General features: G+C 43.5%; 2 protein-coding genes and 1 long non-coding RNA gene across 5 annotated transcripts; 2 read left to right on the forward strand and 1 right to left on the reverse strand.

The window, feature by feature from the left end:
* The first annotated feature begins 1,103 nt into the window (after positions 1-1,103).
* LOC147987968 (uncharacterized) lies at positions 1,104-12,063 on the forward strand. The gene is made up of 2 exons (XM_087542564.1): positions 1,104-1,929; positions 12,047-12,063. Exons 1-2 carry the CDS (start codon positions 1,104-1,106, stop codon positions 12,061-12,063), a joined length of 843 nt encoding a protein of 280 aa, XP_087398690.1.
* Positions 12,064-12,710: 647 nt separating this feature from the next.
* LOC147987969 (tau-cadinol synthase-like) lies at positions 12,711-26,260 on the reverse strand. The gene is made up of 8 exons (XM_087542565.1): positions 26,146-26,260; positions 25,262-25,455; positions 15,004-15,262; positions 14,489-14,861; positions 14,120-14,338; positions 13,875-14,007; positions 13,094-13,342; positions 12,711-12,998 (listed from the first exon to the last, which is right to left on the reverse strand). The coding sequence occupies exons 1-8, from the start codon at positions 26,258-26,260 to the stop codon at positions 12,711-12,713; spliced, it is 1,830 nt and encodes a 609-aa protein (XP_087398691.1).
* LOC147987970 (uncharacterized) lies at positions 16,142-22,101 on the forward strand. 3 transcript variants are annotated; one of them, XR_015617750.1, is made up of 11 exons: positions 16,142-16,874; positions 17,185-17,253; positions 18,125-18,204; positions 18,331-18,524; positions 18,620-18,676; positions 19,426-19,511; positions 19,600-20,071; positions 20,197-20,274; positions 21,087-21,179; positions 21,635-21,765; positions 21,871-22,101. It is a non-coding gene; the product is annotated as an uncharacterized LOC147987970 (long non-coding RNA). The 3 variants fall into 3 exon arrangements; XR_015617749.1 differs by lacking the exon at positions 18,620-18,676; XR_015617751.1 differs by lacking the exons at positions 18,125-18,204; positions 18,620-18,676.
* Positions 26,261-27,492: the final 1,232 nt, after the last annotated feature.

Here is a 27,492-nt window from a genome sequence, read left to right on the forward strand (position 1 = left end):
TCTGAACAATTTTTTGAAAACACAAACAAAATTTTAAACGATAAGTTTTTTGAAAACGTGAACAGTTTGTGAAATTTAGAATATTTATTGAAAGGGTGAACAAAATTTGAAACTCTGAACATTTTATGAAAACCTGAAGAAAACATGAACATTTTTTGAAATGCAAGAACTTTCTTAATACACTAAAATATTTTGAATGTGTGAACATTTTTTGGTAACACGGACAATCTTTTAAAAAATAGAACACATTTCGATTTGTGAGCAAAACTTTGAAACGAACATTTTTGAAATTTGCTAACATTTTCGGATTTTATGAACCAATTGTTTCATAATGTTAACATTTTCTTAATTCCCAGAAATTTTTAAGGATTTGTGATTTTTTTATATCCCAACTTTTGTGGAAAAGAAAAAAACGAAAACAAAAATGAAAGGAAAAGAAAGAAAGAAACAGAAACAGAAAAACGAAAAAAACAAAAAAAACCGTACAAGGAACCTTCTGGACGGTTCCCAAAACCGGTAAAACCGGCTGGGAATGAATCTTCTAGGACTTTCACAAATTCGAAACTCCCAAGGGATTCGAACAGTGTGAGATGGGCCGGCCCGTGTGGTCGCGCACCTGTGCGCCCGACACTTTGAGGCAGTTCCAGATCCAGTAGCCCAATTTGTGCTTCCCGTGCAAGAGGGCCTACTCATGTAGCCCAATTCTCTGTTGGAGATAATCACGATTAGGAAGTCGAGTCCGGCATGGACTTGTAGTTGTGGCCGAGTCGGCTGCGTATAGGTTGAATTAATAGTAGCTATATACTGTATATAATTACGTGGTTCCCCCTGTAAACCCCGATCGAATTGACTCGAGAAAAGCAATAAACTGATAGGTGCGACCGTCGACTTGTGTGTTGGATCGAACAAGCCGGCGGCTGGTTGCTTCGTACGTGCCTGCTTTGTCCTAGCTACGTACGTCAAGAAGAAACGATCCACCTGTGCACAAGCGTATTTGTGTCAGATTCTCCAAGGGTTTCTTTTTTCCTTTGTGCGAATAACCGCGCGTCTAGCGGCGGCGGAAACAAAGAGCGGCGGCTGCCGGTGGGTCGATCTTGTCCGAGATGGAATCCGGGAAAGATGAATCTGATGAGTTATCGACGCTGATACAGGATATCATCTCGCTGGAGAGGGAGCGCAAAGGCTTGCTTGGGAACCTTACTCCCACGATTTCTCGCTGGGAGGATATCCTCTCTGGAACAATAACATGGAAGGGATTCATGGCCGACAACACAATGTCCGTTCCTGTACACAAGAAGAAGAACACGGACTCGCCGCAGGTTAGAGACGACGAGAAAGAACTCGTCGATTCCATCCTCCGAGACACGGAGGACCTGGGCCACCGGCTGCTATCCATGTCACAATATCTTTGGATTTCGCATGCCCGCATCTCCTTGTACACGGCCGATGAGCTGGTTACCACAACATCCAGATTAAAGAAAATCTCCAAGGATTTCTACAAGGCTACCGAGGAGGCGGCAGAGGAGAAGAGGAAGGAAGATAAGGAGGAGAGGGATAGGATAAGGAACAAGGATGCAGCGAGGGATCAGATGATGCTGACCAACGAATTCTTGCGTCTCTCCTCCAGTGTCCTCGCTAGACCCAGCCTTTACAAGAATGAGTTGGCTATGATGTTTACGGTGGAGGATGAGGAGGAGTATGAGAGGGTGATGGAGGCGGAGAGGGAGTTAGAGAGGCAGAGGGAGAACTGCAAGCGGCGGAGAAGAAAGAAGAGGCCCTCGAAGAAGCCTCCGATTGTGGAGGTGAAGCACGCTGCTGACGAGCAGGAAACGAAATCACAAACGGAGCAACTCAAAGAGTGGATGGATGATGAGCTCAAAGAGTTCAATATGGATCAGTCTAAGAAGGGGTTCTTGCCTGTGTTGCAAGGTATGAAATTGAGTTCAGCTCAATGTCCGACCACGGCAGAAGAAATAGAAGAGATGAGTGTCATCCCCTATGCCTCAGCCATAGGTTCTATTATGTATGCCATGCTGTGTACCAGACCTGATGTAAACCTTGCCGTAAGTTTGGTAGGAAGGTACCAAAGTAATCCCGGCAAGGAACACTGGACAGCGGTCAAGAATATCCTGAAGTACCTGAAAAGGACTAAGGAAATGTTTCTCGTTTATGGAGGTGACGAAGAGCTCGTCGTAAAGGGTTACATCGACGCTAGCTTCGACACAGATCTGGATGACTCTAAGTCACAAACCGGATACGTGTATATTTTGAATGGTGGGGCAGTTAGCTGGTGCAGTTGCAAGCAAAGCGTCGTGGCGGGATCTACATGTGAAGCGGAGTACATGGCAGCCTCGGAGGCAGCACATGAAGCAATATGGGTGAAGGAGTTCATCACCGACCTAGGAGTCATACCCAATGCATCGGGGCCGATCAAGCTCTTCTGTGACAACACTGGAGCTATTGCTCTTGCCAAGGAGCCCAGGTTTCACAAGAAGACAAGGCACATCAAGCGTCGCTTCAACTCCATTCGTGAAAATGTTCAAGATGGAGACATAGAGATTTGTAAAGTGCACACGGACCTGAATGTAGCAGATCCGTTGACTAAACCTCTCCCTAGAGCAAAACATGATCAACACCAGAATTCCATGGGTGTTCGATTCATCACAATGTAACTAGATTATTGACTCTAGTGCAAGTGGGAGACTGTTGGAAATATGCCCTAGAGGCAATAATAAAAGCATTATTATTATATTTCCTTGTTCATGATAATTGTCTTTATTCATGCTATAATTGTGTTATCCGGAAATCGTAATACATGTGTGAATAACAGACACCAACATGTCCCTAGTAAGCCTCTAGTTGACTAGCTCGTTGATCAATAGATAGTCATGGTTTCCTGACTATGGACATTGGATGTCATTGGTAACGAGATCACATCATTAGGAGAATGATGTGATGGACAAGACCCAATCCTAAACATAGCACAAGATCGTATAGTTCGTTTGCTAGAGTTTTCCAATGTCAAAGTATCTTTTCCTTAGACCATGAGATCGTGTAACTCCCGGATACCGTAGGAGTGCTTTGGGTATACCAAACGTCACAACGTAACTGGGTGACTATAAAGGTAGACTACGGGTATCTCCGAAAGTGTCTGTTGGGTTGACATGGATCAAGACTGGGATTTGTCACTCCGTATGATGGAGAGGTATCGCTGGGATACCGACAATCGAATCTCGGGCAAGTAACATATCGATTGACAAAGGGAATTGCATACGGGGTTGATTGAATCCTCGACATCGTGGTTCATCCGATGAAATCATCGTGGAGCATGTGGGAGCCAACATGGGTATCCAGATCCCGCTGTTGGTTATTGACCAGAGAGTCGTCTCGGTCATGTCTGCTTGTCTCCCGAACCCGTAGGGTCTACACACTTAAGGTTCGATGACGCTAGGGTTGTGAAGATATGTATATGCAGTAACCCGAATGTTGTTCGGAGTCCCGGATGATATCCCGGACGTCACGAGGAGTTCCGGAATGGTTCGGAGGTAAAGAATTATATATAGGAAGTGCTGTTTCGGCCATCGGGACAAGTTTCGGGGTTATCGGTATTGTACCGGGACCACTGGAGGGGTCCCGTGGGCCCACCGGGTGGGGCCACCTGTCCCGGGGGGCCACATGGGCTGTAGGGGGTGCGCCTTGGCCTACATGGGCCAAGGGCACCAGCCCTACTAGGCCCATGCGCCTAGGGTTTCCACCAAGGAGGAGTCCAAGTGGTGGAAGGCTCCCCGAGGTGCCTTGGGGGGGAGGGAAACCCTCCCCTGGCCGCCGCACCTAGGAGATCAGATCTCCTAGGCTGCGCACCAACCCCCCCTGGCACCCCTATATATAGTGGGGGGGGGAGAGGAGGGATTTCACACCAGCCCCTGGCGCCTCCCTCTCTCCCCGTTACGTCTCTCCCTCGTAGTCTTGGCGAAGCCCTGCTTCTGTGACGCCCTGCATCCACCACCACGCCGTCGTGCTGCTGGATCTTCATCAACCTCTCCTCCCCCCTTGCTGGATCAAGAAGGAGGAGACGTCTCCCGTCCCGTACGTGTGTTGAACGCGGAGGTGCCGTCCGTTCGGCGCTGGTCATCGGTGATTTGGATCACGTCGAGTACGACTACATCATCACCGTTCTTTTGAACGCTTCCGTGCGCCATCTACAAAGGTATGTAGATGCATCCGATGACTCGTTGCTAGATGAACTCCTAGATGATCTTGGTGAAACGAGTAGGAAATTTTTTGTTTTCTGCAACGTTCCCCAACAGGAACATCTTTCATTTTCTCTCTAGCTTCTGCAGTGGTCGGGCATTGAGTCTGACTCAACTTCACACCTTGTAACACAGGCAAGAACCCTTTCTTTGCTTGATCCATTTTGAACTTTTTCAAAATCTTGTCAAGGTATGTGCTTTGTGAAAGTCCAATTAAGCGTCTTGATCTATCTCTATAGATCTTTATGCCTAATATGTAAGCAGCTTCACCGAGGTCTTTCATTGAAAAAACTCTTATTCAAGTATCCCTTTATGCTATCCAGAAATTCTATATCATTTCCAATCAGTAATATGTCATCCACATATAATATCAGAAATGCTACAGAGCTCCCACTCACTTTCTTATAAATACAGGCTTGTCCGAAAGTCTGTATAAACCCAAATGCTTTGATCACACTATCAAAGCGTTTATTCCAACTCCGAGAGGCTTGCACCAGTCCGTAAATGGATCGCTGGAGCTTGCACACTTTGTTAGCTCCCTTTGGATCGACAAAACCTTCTGGTTGCATCATATACAACTCTTCTTCCAGAAATCCATTCAGGAATGCAGTTTTGACATCCATCTGCCAAATTTCATAATCATAAAATGCGGCAATTGCTAACATGATTTGGACAGACTTAAGCATCACTACGGGTGAGAAGGTCTCATCGTAGTCAATCCCTTGAACTTGCCGAAAACCTTTTGCGACAAGTCGAGCTTTGTAGACAGTAATATTACCGTCAGCGTCAGTCTTCTTCTTGAAGATCCATTTATTCTCAATTGCTTGCCGATCATCGGGCAAGTCAACCAAAGTCCATACTTTGTTCTCATACATGGATCCCATCTCAGATTTCATGGCTTCAAGCCATTTTGCGGAATCTGGGCTCACCATCGCTTCTTCATAGTTCGTAGGTTCATCATGATCTAGTAGCATGACTTCCAGAACAGGATTACCATACCACTCTGGCGCGGATCTCACTCTGGTTGATCTACGAGGTTCAGTAGTATCTTGTTCTGAAGTTTCATGATCATCTTCATTAGCTTCCTCACCAACTGGTGTAGGTGTCACTGAAACAGTTTTCTGTGATGCACTACTTTCCAATAAGGGAGCAGGTATAGTTACCTCGTCAAGTTCTACTTTCCTCCCACTCACTTCTTTCGAGAGAAACTCCTTCTCCAGAAAGTTTCCAAATTTAGCAACAGAAGTCTTGCCTTCGGATCTGTGATAGAAGGTGTATCCAATAGTTTCCTTTGGATATCCTATGAAGACACATTTCTCCGATTTGGGTTCGAGCTTATCAGGTTGAAGCTTTTTCACATAAGCATCGCAGTCCCAAACTTTCAGAAACGACAACTTTGGTTTCTTGCCAAACCACAGTTCATAAGGCGTCGTCTCAACGGATTTTGATGGTGCCCTATTTAACGTGAATGCGGCCGTCTCTAGAGCGTATCCCCAAAACGATAGCGGTAAATCAGTAAGAGACATCATAGATCGCACCATATCTAGTAAAGTACGATTACGATGTTCTGACACACCATTACGCTGTGGTGTTCCGGGTGGCGTGAGTTGCGAAACTATTCCACAATTTTTTAAATGTACACCAAACTCGTAACTCAAATATTCTCCTCCACGATCAGATCATAGAAACTTTATTTTCTTGTTACAATGATTTTCAACTTCACTCTGAAATTCTTTGAACTTTTCAAACGTTTCAGACTTATGTTTCATTAAGTAGATATACCCATATCTGCTTAAGTCATCTGTGAAGGTGAGAAAATAACGATATCCGCCACGAGCCTCAATATTCATCAGACCACATACATCTGTATGTATGATTTCCAACAAATCTGTTGCTCTCTCCATAGTACCGGAGAACGGTGTTTTAGTCATCTTGCCCATGAGGCACGGTTCGCAAGTACCAAGTGATTCATAATCAAGTGGTTCCAAAAGTCCATCAGTATGGAGTTTCTTCATGCGCTTTACACCGATATGACCTAAACGGCAGTGCCACAAATAAGTTGCACTATCATTATCAACTCTGCATCTTTTGGTTTCAACACTATGAATATGTGTGTCACTACTATCGAGATTCAACAAAAATAGACCACTCTTTAAGGGTGCATGACCATAAAAGATATTACTCATATAAATACAACAACCATTATTCTCAGATTTAAATGAATAACCGTCTCGCATCAAACAAGATCCAGATATAATGTTCATGCTTAACGCTGGCACCAAATAACAATTATTTAGGTCTAATATTAATCCCGAGGGTAGATGTAGAGGTAGCGTGCCAACTGCGATCACATCGACTTTGGAACCGTTTCCCACGCGCATCGTCACCTCGTCCTTAGCCAATCTTCGCTTAATCCGTAGTCCCTGTTTCGAGTTGCAAATATTAGCAACAGAACCAGTATCAAATACCCAGGTGCTACTACGAGCATTAGTAAGGTACACATCAATAACATGTATATCACATATACCTTTGTTCACCTTGCCATCCTTCTTATTCGCCAAATACTTGGGGCAGTTCCGCTTCCAGTGACCAGTCTGCTTGCAGTAGAAGCACTCAGTTTCAGGCTTAGGTCCAGACTTGGGTTTCTTCTCTTGAGCAGCAACTTGCTTGCTGTTCTTCTTGAAGTTCCCCTTCTTCTTCCCTTTGCCCCTTTTCTTGAAACCAGTGGTCTTGTTGACCATCAACACTTGATGCTCCTTTTTGATTTCTACCTCCGCAGCTTTCAGCATTGCGAAGAGCTCGGGAATAGTCTTATTCATCCCTTGCATATTATAATTCATCACGAAGCTCTTGTAGCTTGGTGGCAGTGATTGGAGAATTCTGTCAATGACGCAATCATCTGAAAGATTAACTCCCAATTGAATCAAGTGATTATTATACCCAGACATTTTGAGTATATGCTCACTGACAGAACTGTTCTCCTCCATTGCAGCTATAGAACTTATTGGAGACTTCATATCTCTCAATCCGGGCATTTGCTTGAAATATTAACTTCAACTCCTGGAACATCTCATATGCTCCATGACATTCAAAACGTCGTTGAAGTCCCGATTCTAAGCCGTAAAGCATGGCACACTGAACTATCGAGTAGTCATCAGCTTTGCTCTGCCAGACGTTCATAACATCTGGTGTTGCTCCAGCAGCAGGCCTGCACCCAGTGGTGTTTCCAGGACGTAATTCTTCTATGCAGCAATGAGGATAATCCTCAAGTTATGGACCCAGTCCGTGTAATTGCTACCATCATCTTTCAACTTTGCTTTCTCAAGGAACGCATTAAAATTCAACAGAACAACAGCACGAGCCATCTATCTACAATCAAACATAAACAAGCAAGATACTATCAGGTACTAAGTTTCATGATAAATTTAGGTTCAATTAATTTACTAAAAGAACTCCCACTTAGATAGACATCCCTCTAATCCTCTAAGTGATTACGTGATCCAAATCAACTAAACCATGTCCGATCATCACGTGAGATGGAGTAGTTTCATTGGTGAACATCACTATGTTGATCATATCTACTATATGATTCACGCTCGACCTTTTGGTCTCCGTGTTCCGAGGCCATATCTGTATATGCTTGGCTCGTCAAGTATAACCTGAGTATTCCGCATGTGCAACTGTTTTGCACCCGTTGTATTTGAACGTAGAGCCTATCACACCCGATCATCACGTGGTGTCTCAGCACGAAGAACGTTCGCAACGGTGCATACTCAGGGAGAACACTTCTTGATAATTAGTGAGAGATCATCTTATAATGCTACCGTCAATCAAAGCAAGATAAGATGCATAAAAGATAAACATCACATGCAATCAATATAAGTGATATGATATGGCCATCATCATCTTGTGCTTGTGATCTCCATCTTTCGAAGCACCGTCGTGATCACCATCGTCACCGGCGTGACACCTTGATCTCCATCGTAGCATCATTGTCGTCTCGCCAATCCTATGCTTCTACGACTATCGCTACCGCTTAGTGATAAAGTAAAGCATTACAGCGCGATTGCATTGCATACAATAAAGCGACAACCATATGGCTCCTGCCAGTTGCCGATAACTCGGTTACAAAACATGATCATCTCATACAATAAAATTTAGCATCATGTCTTGACCATATCACATCACAACATGCCCTGCAAAAACAAGTTAGACATCCTCTACTTTGTTGTTGCAAGTTTTACGTGGCTGCTACGGACTTAAGCAAGAACCAATCTTACCTACGCATCAAAACCACAACGATAGTTTGTCAAGTTGGTGCTGTTTTAACCTTCGCAAGGACCGGGCGTAGCCACACTCGGTTCAGCTAAAGTTGGAGAAACTGTCACCCGCAAGCCACCTCTGTGCAAAGCATGTCGGGAAAACCGGTCTCGCGTAAGCGTACACGTAATGTTGGTCCGGGCCGCTTCGTCCAACAATACCGCCGAACCAAAGTATGACATGCTAGTAAGAAGTATGACTTATATCGCCCACAACTCACTTGTGTTCTACTCGTGCATATAACATCAACATATAAAACCTAGGCTCAGATGCCACTATTGGGGAACGTAGTAATTTCCAAAAATTTCCTACGCACACGCAAGATCATGGTGATGCATAGCAACGAGAGGGGAGAGTGTTGTCTACGTACCCTCGTAGACCGAAGCGGAAGCGTTGACGCAACGTAGAGGAAGTAGTCGTACGTCTTCCCGATCCGACCGATCCAAGCACCGTTACTCCGGCACCTCCGAGTTCTTAGCACACGTACAACTCGATGACGCTCCCCGGGCTCCGATCCAGCAAAGCTTCGGGGATGAGTTCCATCATCACGACGGCGTGGTGACGATGATGATGTTCTACCGACGCAGGGCTTCGCCTAAGCACTGCAACGATATGATCGAGGTGGAATATGGTGGAGGGGGGCACCGCACACGGCTAAGGAATGATCACGAAGATCAACTTGTGTGTTCTAGGGTGCCCCCTGCCCCCGTATATAAAGGAGGGAGGGGGAGGTGCGGCCGGCCCCCAAGGGGTGCGCCTGGAGGAGTCCTACTCCCACCGGGAGTAGGACTCCCCTCCTCTTGCCTTGTTGGAGAAGGAAAGGGGGAAGGGCAAGAGGAAAGGGGGGCGCCGCCCCCCCCTTCCTTGTCCTATTCGGACTAGGGGGGAGGGGGCGCGCGGCCTGCCCTGGCCGGCCCTCCTCTTCTACCTTATGGCCCATGTAGGCCCAATAACCCCTGGGGGGGTTCCGGTAACCCACCCCCCCGGTACTCCGGTAAAATCCCGATTTCACCCGGAATGAATCCGATGTCCAAATATAGGCTTCCAATATATCGATCTTTATGTCTCGACCATTTCGAGACTCCTCGTCATGTACGTGATCACATCCGGGACTCCGAACAACCTTCGGTACATCAAAATGCATAAACTCATAATAACTGTCATCATAACATTAAGCGTGCGGACCCTACGGTTCGAGAACAATGTAGACATGACTGAGATAAATCTCCGGTCAATAACCAATAGCGGGACCTGGATGCCCATATTGTCTCCTACATATTCTACGAAGATCTTTATCAGTCAGACCGCATAACAACATACGGTGTTCCCTTTGTCATCGGTATGTTACTTGCCCGAGATTCGATCGTCGGTATCCAATACCTAGTTCAATCTCGTTACCGGCAAGTCTCTTTACTCGTTCCGTAATACATCATCTCGCAACTAACTGATTAGTTGCAATGCTTGCAAGGCTTATGTGATGTGCATTACCGAGAGGGCCCAGAGATACCTCTCCGACAATCGGAGTGACAAATCCTAATCTCGAAATACGCCAACCCAACATCTACCTTTGGAGACACCTGTAGAGCACCTTTATAATCACCCATTTACGTTGTGACGTTTGGTAGCACACAAAGTGTTCCTCCGGCAAACGGGAGTTGCATAATCTCATAGTCATAGGAACATGTATAAGTCATGAAGAAAGCAATAGCAACATACTAAACGATCGGGTGCTAAGCTAATGGAATGGGTCATGTCAATCAGATCATTCACCTAATGATGTGATCCCGTTAATCAAATAACAACTCTTTGTTCATTGGTTAGGAAACATAACCATCTTTGATTAACGAGCTAGTCAAGTAGAGGCATACTAGTGACATTCTGTTTGTCTATGTATTCACACATGTATTATGTTTCCGGTTAATACAATTCTAGCATGAATAATAAACATTTATCATGATATAAGGAAATAAATAATAACTTTATTATTGCCTCTAGGGCATATTTCCCTCAATCAGTTGATCATTTTCTATTATTTCTCCCCCATGAGCAGGAGGTGTAGGATCGGAAAGAAGGGAAATTTCTGAGCAAAGGAGAGCTCCTACATTGGGATGAAGTGCAGCAAAATGAAACATTTTTTCATCAAAAACAACATCCTGAGAGATATAAATGCATCCAGATGAGATTTCTAGACGCTTCTAACCTTTGTGAAGATTACTATAACCGATAAAGACGCATTGGGTAGAACAAACTCAAGCTTGTGACAGTTGTAAGGACGGAGATTTGGGTAGCATGCACACTTGAAAACTTTGAGAGAGTCATAATCTGGTTTTTGATGAAACCATCTCTCTAATGGAGTCGTATTGCCAATGACCTTGCTAGGTAAACGATTTATAAGATATGTGGAAGCAATGAACGCCTCATCCCAATATTAAGAGGTATAGAGGCATGAGCAACAAGGGAAAGCCCTACTTCAACAATATGATGATGCTTGTGTTCAGCAGATGCATTTTGTTGATGTGGATGTGGGCAGGAAACATGATGTTCCATGTCTATGCTTCGGAAGAAAGAGTTGAGTTTTTCATACTCCCCTCCCTAGTCACTTTGGACTATGAGAATTTTTCTGCCGCTCAACAAGTTTTCGGAATTCTTGAAATATAGAAAAAAAATCAGATTTGAGTTTGAGCAAGCATATCCAAGTAAACTTACTATAATCATCGAAAAAACTAACATAGTATTTTTTTTCATCTCAAAGGAATCTCTGGCATGACCCCATACGTCACTGAATATTAGTTCTAAGGGAGCATGAGACACACATATGACATCAGATAAGGAAGTTGATGACTATTGGCACCACTGTTCAAGAAACCTTCCGATTCACCGATTAATCTTCCGATTTATCACTAATCGGGGGGTGACCGATAAGATTGTGCCTTATCTTTGCCGTTTATCTTTTGGACCGATTTATCATTCTGACAAGCGATTTGTCGGGAATCTACCGATAAATCAGACCTATTCATAGCACGATGTTTGCAAAAACTATGTTTATTTATGTTTTGTGGACCTTGTTACGTAATATGTACTATCATCCTATTTTGTTTGCAATTATACGAATAGGTCTGATTTATCGGTCTAGTTGTGGCTAATCAAATTCGTAAGCGGAACTGGTCTAGTTCTGATCGGTGCGCCCTCTGTGCGTCTCTTGAGGACTCGGATCATGCCTTCTTTGGTTGTGTTTTGGCTATGCTAGCTTGGTGTTGTATTGGGTCTCGGTTGGGTTTCTCTTGGGCCCCCCAACTCCTTTTCTGAGCTCCGTGGTATGTCGAACGGATTGCGTGGAGAGAACAAACGCATGTTCTGGTTTGGGTTCTCTACACTGTGTTGGGTTTTGTGGACCACTAGAAACAAATTTACCATCGAGCATGTTTTCCCTAACAACGGCTGATTGTTTATTCAAATTGTGTATGTTCTTGCAACAGTGAAAACTATTGACTAAGGATGTCGATCGGGACGCAACAGAGGTACTTATATCGAGAGTACGGGCTTCTGCTTTCTCCTTGACCCAGCAAGATCATGCTTCCCGGGCCTAATCCTCGTTGTGCATCTATCATGGTTTGCTGTAGGTGGTTGGCCTGCGCGCCACTTTATCTTTTCTTTCGATGTTGGCGTGTGTGCCGTGAACCCCTTGGCCTATGTGCATGCTTTGTTGGTTGTTTAGCTTATTCGGACCAGTTGGGTGGTACTCTTATATGTTGGTTGTCGTTTCTTTGCTATTGTGGTTGGTGGCTTTATTTATAAAGTCGGGCGTCTGCCTTTTCCCTAAAAAAGAGAGCGTGAGAGGCGCTAGCGGTGGTTGCTTGGCTAGGACAGGACATGAAATCTCTCACCAAGATCCGTCGCCTAGCATGGAGCTGCGCAACTCTCGAGCTCGAGCCCGATCTGCCGTTGCCGTCTCTTGGAGGGCCCAGCGGCGACAAAGAGCCATGGTGAAAATATAGATTTTCAACACAATAGTTAACTAGCATGACAACATGCAAACATATACCATCCAGTAATCAGAAACACAATTGCATGATGTACAAATACTTATTTGAAGTGGTGCTTTTATGGATACGTAAATTGGCGCACCGTCATTACAACCTACTACTTCATGGGAATGGGGTTGACAAAGAGGCTCTCGATAGTCTTCCGAAGATACAAGCCGAAGGTGTATCCATCTTTCTGATCCGCATAATATAAGGTTGCGGTATTAATTAAATTTATAATCTGCTTCACCACCGGGAGCAGTGCTCGATTTTCAAAGCGAGCTTCATTTACTGTTTTCCATTCAGCTTCAACCAGTGAATTGATTCTGGCAATTGCAACCTCGCTTGTGACCCTATGCTCGACCATGTAAGACTCCAAAGTGCTTGCCATATCCACCTTCTCGCCCTACAAGTTTATATGACATTATCAATTATATACTTTGCCTTGATCAGTTGTGTGGTAACAAGTTATAATTGGGACAAAGTCCAAAAGGACTATACTTGAAATGCAGCAATGTCATCATATATACGCATTATCTTCCCGCCTGCTATAGCAATATTAGGGCAACCAATTGCCCACTCAAATGCTTCTTTGGTTACTTCATCACCCATGCCAACCATCAAAATTACACATAGGGTCGCTATACCTATGGACATGGCTGATAGATTCAGTACATCGTCAAAGCTTGGCTTGTGATTCCGGTGCAACCATTCGGCTTCTTGGAGTTGATAAGCAGAAATTTTTTGAAACTGCACAAAAGACAACAAATGAATCACAAAAGCAAAAAATGTGAAAAATCATATCACATACAAAAAATTGAAAGGTTGTCTCAGTCTCTAGTTGGTGCTGAAGCCGGAAGAAGTGAAACAATACACCGCATTTTTCATTTGCTAATAAAATACAAAATGGTGCTAATCACGTGCAGGTTACATTCTTGTGCACCTCACAGCCCCAATCTTGACGATCACTACACAGGGACACGATTTAGCCTATTGGGGATTGGAGATTGTGGCCTTAGAGGTCTTTGCATGATGAGGATGAAGTTTAATGCACGGATCTATGCATCATGATCCTTTTGGGTGTCACAAACCACTACTTATTTATCAGTCTATTCAGACCATTTTGGAACCCTCCGCCGTTACTAAATGCCATGCTTTTTATTCCAGACTTCCTAAAACGTGATAATAAACTAGGTTGTATGCTTCTTCGAGGTAGAGGCCAAGAGTCCATTTTTCATCATAGTCAAAAATATATAAAGACATAAAACACATGATCGTTTACCGCTTTCCTGACATAGGCAACATGGTAGGTGTCACTGAATGCTTCACCACCAGCATCCTTAAAGATCCTCAAGAGTTCATTATAGTATCTTTTCAGGTAGTCAGGTAGAAGAGAAGTTGCACTCTCATCCCATCTACATGTTAGGTTACATTGCACGAAGATAATCCAAAGAAAATTAATTCGGTTGTTCCTTGCATTGCATGCTAGCAGTTTTTAACATATGAAGGTAAATCCAAACTACTAACCTTTGTATGGCCGCATTTAGCTGTCGACTTTCCTCTATGGGAGCGTGGGCATCATATGTGTCATCTATTATGTTCATTAGCGCCATTACCTTTGTAAAAAATATTCTTGATAGGGCGAAATCTTTTTCATGGTAAACCACACATGCCCCAAAGTAACTCTCCACCAAACGATCTCGAACATAGTTTATCTTCACATATCCATAAAAATCAACCGACCAACTGAAAATATTAAGTACTTTGATACTTTAGTTAAATATATTAGTCCTACTAAATTGTGATTAGATGGAGAATGTTTACGACACAATACATGAAGCCATGAATGGTTATTAGGTCCATCTTAATTGAATAGTGGATATAACAAAGACATACTTGGTAAGACATTTGAGTTCCTCCAAGTGGACATGTTGTAGAAGGTTAAAATCTAGCTTCGCGAGTTCCAATGGAATTGGGCTATTTCCTTCCTCATGTTTGTACTCCGAGATATAATACATTGTTTCCACCCTCTTAACGGTCCTCGGGAATGGTACGTCCAAGGAACGCTTAACATGCTCGGCTAAAGGGGGCTTGAGACTGCCTCTCATCAATTCAAGGTGGTGCCTTGCAAAAGAAATGGCTTCTTGAAGTGATGGCTCACCGTGGATGAGAACGTGAGCTGCATTGTATAGACTTAAAAGTCCCCTTGGGTCACTAGAAATATCTTCCCTGAATCTCCCATCCTCATTCTTGAATGTGTTAAAAACATCTGAGGTCAAATGTTAGTGATGTAATGTTAATGAAAACTACCCATAATAAGTTGTAGGGAGTAATCTAAACTGTGGACCATCTTCTATATATGTTTTGTGGGAATTAGTTAATGACTTGTATGTATTCAAAATAAGGCATACCTGGAGATACCCAAAGACCATGTTCCCTAAGCAAACGAAACCTGAGGGAAACTTCGTGGAGGCTAGAGCTACATAACTCACTCTCGAGGATGTCACTTAATGCAACATCAATCTGCTCTTTGAAGTGGTGGTCTATTCCGTGACGTTGGACGGTGTCCAATAAGGTGATCATTTCCAATGTGTTGTTGCAAGTCTTAAACAACACACAAACCTCCTCCTTTAGCTTATCAGCTCTCACAGTCATCCATTCCTCCGATCTCTGCATACATCCAAACACACGTGAACGGATTAGATGGCAATAAAGTAAGCTATCTCCAAATAAATTGAAAGTATATGATATGATTTTCTTGGGTGATGTCCGCTGGTTGGGAGTAAAAAACTAAATATCTAAAAGTATTATCTTGCAAATTGTATCCGATTCACATGTTTTCAACACTACGCTTGGTTCTCAAGGGGGCTAGCCCTAGTTTAACAGCATAGTTTTTTTTTTTCAAAACCTTAGTAATTGTATTTCAATGTCTGGGCAATTGATACTCATGTTTTAAAAAGCCACGGATTTTCTGGTTTGGTTTAGAAAAAGAGGTGCATACCTCTTTCTCAAATACTAAAAAAAGGGTATCAGATATTCTAAGGTTTATGAAACTTTTTATTTATTAATGTCAAGTACATCAAAGTTTTTAAAATCATGAATTCTAAGAAGACCCCAGAATTCTCCTAAAACTAAAAAGAATAAAGCTTCCCAGCGTAGATTTAAAAACAATATCTCATAATGACTTGTTGCAACGGTTACCTTTTTTATGTGCCGATATTAATCTCTACTCCTAATAGACGAATTGGTTGAATAGTCCCTCCCACTTTCAACCGGTTTATTTTTAACCGGTTTTTTCCCATCAAATTACCCGCACCCCACGCCCACCCACCGAAACGCGCCCAGCGAACCGGGAAAACCACGAGCGAGGCCTGCGGGGTGCCCTCGAGCGAGAACCACGGCAGCCGCCCTCGCACTCCATCCCTTCGCCGCCGCCCTCGCACCTGCACTACCTCCGTTCCCCGCGGCCGATCCTTTCCCCGCCACCGATCCCTTCGCCGCCGCCGATCTCTTCGCCGCCGCCGATCTCGTCGCTACGATACGATCCCCTTCAGGAGCCGCCGCCAATCCCCTTGAGGAGCCGCAGCCGATCCCTTCGCCTGCCCGGCTAGGGTTCCCATCCGTGTCCTCGCCCTTGCGCCATTACCATCGCCTCGTTGCGGCGGCCCCCGTCAATCACCACCATCAGCAAATCCCAGCACATGCCGAAGCCGTCCAGCACCAACCTGCGCTCCTTCCTAGATCCATGATGGAGACCACGGTCTGGAGGGATCCACGACCGCGACAATGAAAACAGCACCCAAGTCGCCCACCCGTGCCCACTCCCAGCCTTTCCTCTGGACGCGACGCACAGGATCGGCAGAACACCACCGAGCGTAGCACCGACCACGATCTCCCCGCTGGCTGCCTCGGCGCCGTACGGCCGCGCGCCAGGAGTCCAACTTCAAGAAGGAACATCGGCCGGGGTTGCAGCGCGCTCGTCGAGTTCTACGCTCGCTGGTCTGTGGCCATCGGTGGTGGGGGAAGGGGTCAGTCGGGAGATACAGAAGCCAGCAGATCGAGGGAGCCGGCAAGTGCGTTCTCAAGTCGTAAGGTGTTTGAGCCGGCCCTGCCGCCCTGCCGTGGGATATTGAGGTCGCCCTCATCATCGTCTTCTTCGTGTGCGGCCGCCTGTACAATGGTTCCTCTTCGTTTGGAGATCCATGTGTTTATTAAAAGCAGCAGTTCGTTTGTATGGATGGATGTGGAGCTTATTAGCTGAGACAACGATCAGCCTGTTCCCGTAAGCAGACAAAACTATTTTTATCTATTTTTTGGACGAGTGTGCTATAATTGCTATTAGCCTATTGAGGATTTTGCTACAGCTTTGATCTTTCTTTAAATAATTCTGGCTAGGAGAGTAGAAACAATATCTCTACTCATATGGAGTCATGGTACATGTTAGATGGTTGCTTTGACAGGAAACATATATTGCCTCGCCTCCATTGTTGTTTCGTCTCTGAGCATCAGGAGACTCGCTGTGATATGGATGTAGATGACAAGAAGAGTTCAGAGAAGTAATTTGAAGCAGATTCGTTGGTCCTAATTTGCAGGGAGGGCAATAATTTTCAGTGAGGCTGCGGACGGGATGAACCAAACTCCTGCACCCACTATGCAGACAAGTAATCTCTTACCCTTAAATTCCCTGCATTGTTTTACAGTTCATTAAATCCATTATCCAAGAAAACAATTATTTATGTTTCTATATCAAGAATAATATTCTCAACGGGATTATGAGCAAAAAGAAGGGAAGGTGATCAGGACTGCATCTTCAAGCGGCACCACAAAATCCTTGCGTTAGGTCTATGTTTAATGCATCAGAGTCAAACCTTAGACAATAGGCAATAGTGAAATCAGATGATGTTTCTCACGAAGATGGTACACATAGTGTGATGTTTGTTGTTTCTTCACAACACATGCTAAATATCGGATTATCTTCATTGTATAGCTAATCCTTCTGCCCTCTGCATTAGGCGAAGGCATAAGCCTAGGTTCAGAATATATTATTATATGTTGGACAGTTTAGTATTTACCATCTTCCTAGATTCTTCTATTATTGTTGAATGTATAATCGTTTCTTAATCAGAATTAAGAAATCTTTCCGACCAAGATAATTAAGCATGTATGAAGTACTCCAGACTAGCGATTTTTATATTTAAAGAAAAACCGTATGAAAATTTTCATGTAACTGTTACTGTGTAATTAATCTTCATTTCTAACAAAGTACGTATGGTATTTCCTTTCAAAATATGAGAAATTTTCAGCTAGGACAAACGTAAGTGTAGTTTTACATGATACAAAAGGAAATTATTGCGTGCCAAGTATATACTCCCTCCGTCCCAAAATAAGTGTCTCAAGCTTAGTACAACTTTGTACTAGAGTTAGTGCAAAGTTGAGACACTTATTTTGGGACGGAGGGAGTACATGTTTAGCATTTTGTACATCGAATTGGGCACACACACACAATTATTTCTGGTAACTTTTATATGCAAGGGATATATGAGGTCACCGAGGAGATCCTTACTGCAATCACATGCCTCAACGCCCAATGGTCCTATAATCTAGGATGTCAGGTAGCATAAGTAGTACCCTATTAGTTGTTCACTGAAAAACATTCATGCTGGGATGATGCAATCTTTTACTTAATTTAGGATTTCTAGACTGTAATAAAACAAACTGATGAAGTTCGCTGTGAATAGGAATGTGGCTACGCTCTACGACAGTGATGTAAGGGAGAAGTGGCAACACAAATGAGTTGTTAGGAGAGTTCAAGAATTTGTTACTCCTGTTGCAACGCACGGGCATGTCAGAGAAAATATTCTGCCAGAGCTCTCCTAGTGCGTCCACTTTCTTCCGTGGCCAGCAGCAGCGACAAAAAATCTGGGCACTTAGGGTGAGATAGACAAGCATGATTTTCCTTTTTGTGATGATATCTGCATTCCAGAAGTAGTTCTTGCTTCATGAGATTCTGCTTATGTTTATTTTCAGATTTCAGGACTGACGTAGAGGAAATGATTAGTACTTTGAGCCGATCGTGGACCTGTGGTAGTTGATATGCTTGATTGTTCTGCTCTGCTTATCAACTAGCGATGCCTTAATTTTAATGTGGCCCCTAACTTATGAACTCTTAGTCTGGAAACTACAGTTATTCAGCGGTTAATTATAACTTTTAAGAATGGTTACCTTGATGTTGTTAGTTCTCCCTCTTGTTAACTAGCCAAGAGGTAGATCTCAGTTTCATTGAGCTGCTGGCTCTTAGTTTTTAGTGTTTCAGTCGTACTGCAATGCCAGCATCCTTTTTATTTGGCATTACGAAACAGTGACAACTTGATGCTGAAGCATGCTATAGTTTTTTTTTCAAGACAATATAGATGCAACTTAGTTCAAATCTGACACTTGTGAAAATTTTCACATGTTATACATAGTTGGTGATGGGGTATATAGAGCATGTTGTAGTTGGTGACAACACATGATTGTTTCTGTGCAAATATATTCTTTCACCTTGAGTTCTTATTATTGTACATGATCATATGACAGCATTGTAGTTTCATCCACATCTCTGCCATAGCACTACAAACGGAAACTTTTATAAGTCCAATATTTCCAGTTTAAGAATGCATCGGCATTTTATTTATATTTATTTGAGTCTCTACTAAATTGTTAATCTTGAGCATCACTCGATCAACTATGTGCATTGAAGTCTTATTTGCCTCTCTTAAGCTCGAGACTATTGGAATGGGTCTACTACTCTACTCCTTGCTAATCATCACCTGACCAATGATACGCTCCAACAGGACACCTCACCACTGGATGGAACTCACAATGACCGGAATCTACATCGTCCAGTGTGTCATGGTGTCCCTCCTCTAGCTCACTCATGGTTATCGCCATCTTTGTTGCCCTTTCACAAATCCCTATGGGGAAAATAATGTATGACATGTGTTGCCTACTTGATTCCGGCTTTACAGATCTTCGCACGTGACCTGCGGTGAGGACCAGTTTCTTAGGGGACATAGTTGAAGAGCAGCATTGATTGGTAAGCCTAATAAAGATTGAAATTTATCAGTTTGTTTCCTATTTTTTCTCCGTTTTACTATCTTTATTCGCAAAGTTAAATAAGTATGTATATTTTAGTCCTATAATTTACTAACTATTTCAATCTCTCTTGTGGATCTGTGGTGAGGTGCGTGGTGACCTGTGGCGCCTGAGGGCATCTGGATGTTGGTAGACGCACTAAGTTGTGGCGGCCACCAGCTGCAGCAGCTGCACTACAGGGCGGCGGGCGGCAGTAGCAAGATGAGGCAGCGACCAGCAGCAGCTGCACTACGGGGCGGCGTTAGCGAGTAGCAGCAGTAAGGCGAGGCAGTGGTGAGCAGCGGAACAACCATGCAAACTGCAAGAAGAATGAAACAGCGGTAGCAACATATGGTGAATCATCAGGTATCACTTCTTTCATATGCCTTATGTCTGAGCATGATTAGGAGCTAGCTTGAGAAGAGAAGTTAGTGCACATCCTTTTAACTCTAATCTATCATGGTAATTGCTTCAGCTCACATTTTTTCCAGTTTACAGATACCCATGAGATGAAATACCATGCTATCTTTTAGTCAGATAAGTTGATGATATGTGCCAAATTATACATGGTAAGATTGGTACTTTTTTCTTGACGTATATTATTAGCAAGCTCTTCTTATAAATATGATTTATCAATTTGTAGTAATACATCCCATGCAAGATTACTCTTGTCCGATGTGTTATAATTAATTGCAATATAAAACATTTTGGCTGCTATGTTGTCTGCTCTATAGTTGGATATGGCCGGCTATGCTATATCTGTTTAGGAAGGTTGAGCACAAAGTAAGAAAATACTACTTTCATCATAAAATCAGTTGCTTAAAATATTAGTGTATCATGATCTAAAAAAGGTGTATCATTTGTGATATATGTACTGTTTTTAAATTGTCACAAAGTATATGCATACACTATTCATTCATCCATCCAGATCTAATGTATCTTTTCATGTCCCTGCAAAAGAGCTTATCACTATGTGTGTTCTGGTTATATATCAACAAGAATAGCAGAGGAATCAATGGCAAAAATAAGGAACAATATTCTTCTTATTTCCAAGAAAGGCATTTAGTTGATTCATGTCAGTTCTTGGAACTAAAGCATCATACAATGATAGGTAACAGTAAGATACTTGACACATCTGAAGCTGAAAGTGTTCTCTTATATTTCGTAAACTTTTTCATTGTATTATATAAGAGCGTCAAAGTCGTGTTCTGTTTTTTTGGATACAGCAATGATGTTTTGATCATTGCTTTAGTAAAACATACATATGAACTATGACAGTGAAGCTAAATTCATGCCCAATGGTCAATTCAAGACTTCAAGGTTAATTTATTTTGTGTCTGTTGCTTAAAATGTTAAAGCTGGCCTACATCAATTTTTGCAGGTGGGCTGGTGCTCTTGGCATAATACTTTTTGTGCAGTTGTGTTACAACATGTTTTCATTGAGATGTTATCCAGTATTTTTCAGCTCCTAAAGGTTGTGCACTTATGCCATAATTTTTTTGTGTGAAACTATAACAAAATTGTGTAAGGTGAAATTTTGGTAGTTGTGTAAGCTGACCAATTTACTCTTTTCTTTCTTAAGATCACATTATAGTACTTGCATAAGCTGAACCAAGATGCTTTCTTGCTACTGCTGTAGTATGTAATGAAATTCTGAGATAATAATGTAGTTAAGCAACTTTCTGTAACTGACTCTGTAGGTCTTAGTAGTGCAGATTCCTTTTGGACTGCAAGGAGTTTACTGAGATACAAATCATTGTGTGCAGTATAATCATATGAATATTCCTGCTTAGTTGTAGATATGTAGGTTTAGTAGCTTCTCGGGTTCCCATCTAATCCTAACATGCAGTTGTTGTTTTTTTTTTTGCCTGTACCATTGTTTCTTGGAATAGTCTATTAGTCATGTCTGAACCTAGCGTTCCTTAACAGATAGGCTCCTTATTTCAAAAGGATTAAATGAGTCTAGATGGTCATGGCTTGTCGTCCGTCTTGAAGCGGATTCGGAGCCCGGTAGGATCACACACCGTATGGCTTGGACATCGGAAGAAGATACAAGATTGGTAATGATATTACTTGCCTCAGTGCTCAATTTATATTTTATGATCCAATTAATTTTAACGTATTTACTTGGTTGTCTCAGCTAATTTATTTGTCCTCAAATGCAGACAAGCGTTCGGTCGAAAAACTCAAATTATTCCATCGATAGAATAACATGAAGAACAAGTACTGGGATGACATGGTTGTTACTACAATAGTAAAAGGCCAAGTCACGGGAGGAGAGATGCTCAGCGTGTGTGATGGACATGGTGGCTCGGAGGTGAGGTTATCTTCTCTTGAAAATCTTGACCCACAAAAGAAATTAACCTTGACGCCGTGGGAACCAGGAAAGCGTAGATCACGAATGGCCCCACAATTTGGTGGTGTTTGTGTATTGTGCAGTCAAACCTTTCTACCAGCTCCATGGCGATGCAGCAGTATCACCTTCTCAGGGAGATGAGATGATGGGATGTGGCCGCGTCGTGCTATCTGTTGTTGTTGTGCTAGGTTTGTTGTGTGTGTGTGTGTGTGCTCGCGCGCGCGCGCGTGTGAGAGAGAGAGAGGGGGAGGGATGGAGGGCATTGGCTGATAGGGGATGGTTATGTTGTTGCTAGATATGATCAACGTTCTGTCTATGTCTTTAGAGAAGCCTTTTGCTTTAGTTTAACTGGGGTGGATAGTGGGCACTGTTGTGACAAAGTTGCATGTTACTAGATTATCAAACATGTTGTTTAGGTGAATATCTACCGTCGGAAAGAGAGCAATGGTACTTTGATTGTACTGTTTTATGCTCGATGTTAAAGAATACTCTTGCAAGCAGTTAGCGACGAGCTGATGGTGCATTATATTGTATAGAAGATTCTTTTGATCCCACAATGCCAATTGTGCATTTATTGTTCTATACCTATTTTGTCCCTCATGAATCTCTATATTTAAAAATTATTGGTAGTAACTATTGATTAACTCCGTGCTTACCCCTCAAGTTCTTTGCGGAATTTTTGTAATAGTTAGTAGTACATCAAGTTTTGAATAATACTCCCTCCGTTCCTTTATGTAAGGTGTATTATTTTTGGCACGGTGACCAAGGCGCATAATTATAGAGGTGTTAGGACAAAATTGCCCTTGACAAATTTGTTAGTTAGTGGCAAGTAAATCAGTGAGTCCAGGAAAGTAAGAGATACATGCAATCAAGAAAGAGATAGTTTCCTTATTTTGATACAAGGAGAGATACAGGAAATCGGGAGAGAGATACTTTCCTCTTTCTGGAGGGATACAAAGGGAATTATGAGAATTTAGAAGAAATGCACCTTACATTGTGGAATTTTATCAAAAAACAAATACACCTTATATAAAGGAATGGAGGGAGTAATTATTAGTAAGTACATGTTGATCACTGCTTATAATGAAAATAAACGTCCATGGTTTAAAGGAGCTTTGTTCTTTCAGTCCATACCAAGTTATGTGGGTTATACTGAAGCTTATATTGTCTCGGGTTAATCTGCACATCAAATATTCCAAGCTTCCTTTTTATGAGCAAACGGGTGAACTAAGAAAGGAAAACTTGTTCTCTGCCTGAACTAGCTGAACATTGTCAACTTAGTAAAATGATATGAACTTGTGTGTAATGCACATAGCAGGTCGAAAAACTACCATTGTATTTTCATATACTGTTTGAGGCACAATTTTTCTGAAAACATGTTGGTGGTCAGTGGTCAACAGAAGCTTTCGACATTCTGCATGGTGTTAATATTCTTGAATTTGGTTTGGTTGAGTGCATAACTGAGTAACATTTCTCTTCATATTCTTACTATATAATTTCAAACACATTTTTTCTGGAAAATTGGCATGTGACGAGGGAGTATTGTTCACATACCCTCCTATACACTACATGGATCTAAGATTTTGTGTAAGTTATCGTAACTTTTCATTCTATGTGGCATTAGTATCAACATGTTGAAACAATATTTCTTTTTTTACTTAGTCCATGATGCTAGAGTCAACACGAGGTAAGAAGTTTTGCGAGAAGAAAACTATCCAGACGTTGGCAACATTATTTGATAGCTGGCCTAGGATAGGCAACGACATCTCATCATGCAACATGATAAGTAAAGTATTTTGTCTATTGTTGTCATGGTTTATTTGTTGTTTCTAATAGATCCACTTGTAGATTTATCTTCCCTATGCATCCATCGGCCGATACATCTTAGACATCATCAACAAAGAGGCACGTCGTCTATATATTATGGGCCCTATTCAAACATCACAATCGTTAGAGGATAAAAATTTGAGGCATGCACTGAAATTTAAAGGTTTTGCAAGGGATTTCAAAGAAGCACTCGAAATAAAGCCGCCTGGTTGGAATTCTGATATATCTAAATGGCAAAATTTATTTTCGGTTGGTATTTCAACGAGTATAGACGGGTAATGAATTCATAACAAAAACATTTATTTTTGTTATCACTATATTCTTTATATTATTAATTTTAAAAACAGCAGGAATGTGTCTGGCTATTTTGTTTTTCATTTTATGCTCTGGTGGAACGGTAAAGAATTGGTAAGCCGGTTTGCGGGGTGAGTATTGTTTGTTACATGTTTTAATACCTTCAGCGTGAAATTTTCATACTAACTACATATATTGTTTGTGTAGGATGGATATGAGTTGAGGAAACAATTTTTATTATACTTGCTAAAACATCGTGGAAATAAAGCTAAAGGCAACTTTCCTGATATTGTGAAAGAATGTTTTAAGCACATCATCTAGATATTGATAGTTTTGTAATAGGTGTTAAGGTCGAACATCGCTCAGTTTGTTACATGGACATGTCGTTAATCTTTCTTTTTGTTATCATTTTACATTGCAAAAATGGACTTCAATTATTCAATAATTGTGTTTGTGTTATATTGTTTGTACGTGTGAAATTTAACATGTAACTCTTGCAAACTATTTCAAGAGCCCGTGGCAACGCACGGGCACTCTACTAGTAAGATGTAATATATGAATTATAAGATTATCAATTAGGGAACACGAAAACACCAATGGAACTTGGATGCAGGTGCACCCACATTGAAATAAATATTTGAAAATAAAAAAAGTCAAACAGTTTTGAAACTTTTTGTAACGAACATGGTATAGTGTCATACTAACGTGTAATGCTTTGCGAAGAAATGACTTCCATAGTCGTCTTTGAGGGGAAAAAACGGTTCTATGTAAAAGTTGCTATTCAAGTTTTCTGAAGTTGCAGTTTTGTTTTTTCACCGTGAAGAACATGAAAGTCAGTTTTCGCGGAACTTCATACGTGAGTAGAACACTCGACTATGTTCCCCACAAAAAAATTCCAGAATTGATTGATTATTTTATATTTTCAAAAATTAAAATGCCATGTCCAAAAATTCGTGTCGCTATGCTGTAGTTGATACCTAATGTTAAATGTCCACACCCCCTCTGAGTAAGTGCTCACAATTCAATAGGAGTATTTAGGATGGTAGAAACACTTAAAAGAACGCATACTACTTATATACCTGCAGTGGTTTTGGCTGGTAGTCGAGGAAATAGTCGCCCCACAGCGAGGAGGTTTGATGGCCCGATAGCTTCCCAGAAGCAGCTGAAACGCAGGAGGCCCTGCCGCTGCTGGCTGCTCCTTCGTTAACATTACGGGATGGTACATAGCTCGAGGCTCGGAGGAGACGAGTGGATGGCGAGGAGCTACGATAGGCTTTGGGGACATGGAGATGCAGATTGGGAGAGACATGAAAAGGCATTGTCTTGCCGGCCGTCTGGTGAAATTTTCTCAAGGCAAGAGAAGCTCAGTGGTGTTGGGCTACTACTAAGAAATACCGCAGAAGGATCTATAACTTGTACATCATCGCCCCCAACTCAATCAACGCAGCGAAAGATCGGTGGTTTCGTGTGACCTTGGGGGCGTACCGCGTACAGGAGACGGTCGCTGGTCCGAACGCGGAGCTGCGAAGGCGGTGGGAGGAGGAGGGGACGGTGTGGGTGCATGGAGTGGGGTAGCGTGTCCATCTATATAAAACGGAGAAACCCATCATGACGCCCCGGGTTCGCCGGCGAGGTGCGCTAGATTTGGGGTTGGTTCGAATTTCTAAATCGAGCGGAAATTTGTCGTTGGTCCATTGCAAGCGGGAGGGGAGACTTCTCAACGGCCGGGCTTGGCGTTTGCTTTGGACGGGGGCAACAGGGCATCTTTTCGCCTCGACCAAAATAGAGTACAATGCATCTTTTGTACTACGATGTATACGTCAGTATCAAACCCTTTTCTTTTTGCGGCAAATTTTGTAATTTTCGTAGCAGTAGCCTAGAAAGATTCCTAAGAGCAACTCCAATGCGGCGACCGATTTTGTCTGCGCGGACAGAAAAATCGGTCCAACGCGCCGACTCAAACAGATTTGCGTCCGCGCAGGCACGCGCACGAGCGCCTTCTCCTCCCCCTTGGCCCGCCATTTCCCTCCATATCCCCCAAAACCCTCCCTCCCGCACACGCTCCCGCCGCTCGTCATGGACGCCGACCTTGATGCCGCCACCGGCCTCGCCTTCCTCGCCTTGTCCGGCATCACGTCTGCCCCCTCCAGCAAAGGCAAGCCTCGCGCCCCCCGCAAGACCGCCGTCGCGCCCAAGACGAAGAAGAAACTGACGGCCGAAGAGCGGGCAAGGGAGTCGGCGAAGAGAAAGAGCCGGAGGCACGCGACGGACGCAAGGGACGAAGCCATCACGGTGGCCGCCATCACTGCCGCCGCGCAGCAGGAGGCCACCAACGCCCGCGTCGCGGCGACAACGAGGGAGTCGCTAATTCTGCTAGGGTTAAACCATGGCCAGCACAACCTCGTCAACGCCGTCGTGGCCGCGGCCAGCACCGTCTCATCTGTGTTCCCTCGAATGGTGCTGCTCGACTCGCCCCGCGCGTCGGCGACGCAGCCGATGGCCGGCTTCTACGTCTACCCGCAGGCCTCCTGACTCTCTGGTGAATGCTTTCCCGAGGTGAGCTTGGTAGCGCCGTCCACGCCCGCGTCCGCGCCCATCGATCTCAACGCCACACCGGTGGCCAGTGGCTCTTCATCCGGAGGGGCGAGGAAACGCTCGCGGCATATGCCAGCGGACGTGCTGCCGGCGCACGCAACCTGTTCGACGTAATGCCGGAGGACGGCGACGACAACTACATGTAGAACATCATCTTCGAGGGTGGTGTGCCGGCCGCTGGCGGTGCCACCGGGGCCGGCTACGATCCCGACGAGACAAAAGTGCAGGACAGCCGAGGGCCGTTCACGCCGTCCACCTTTGATCAAGATTAGGTCGCCTTCATGCACGATCAGGTCGGCTTCGACCTGGACGGCTTCCCCCTCGACCACGAGTTTCCAGATGACTACGGACAAGAGAAAGAGGAAGACTTGGACATCCAAGGGGATCCTTTGTTCGAGGACGAGCTCGCCAACCAAGCCGTCGGGGCGAAACAGAAGCGCAAGAGCAAGCGGACCAAGACATACACGGCGGCCGAGGACAAGCTCCTTTGTGAGTGTTGGAGGGACATTGGGCAAGACCCCAGGACGGTTGCCCAACAAAAGGTATCAACCTTTTGGATTCGTGTCCACCGCGAGTTCCATGAGCGCAAGAAGTTTCGGCCGTTCCAAATCCAAAGCACGCGCGGGTGGGTGTCCATTTCGAGGCGATGAAGGGTGATCCAACAAGAATGCAACTAGTTTTGTGCCACTCTTGAGAGCATCAAGACACGCCCCGT

Source organism: Triticum urartu, chromosome 2A (genome assembly GCF_056163025.1).
Source record: "Triticum urartu cultivar PI428250 chromosome 2A, HENAU_Tu73, whole genome shotgun sequence".
In the NCBI taxonomy this organism is placed as follows: Eukaryota; Viridiplantae; Streptophyta; class Magnoliopsida; order Poales; family Poaceae; genus Triticum; species Triticum urartu.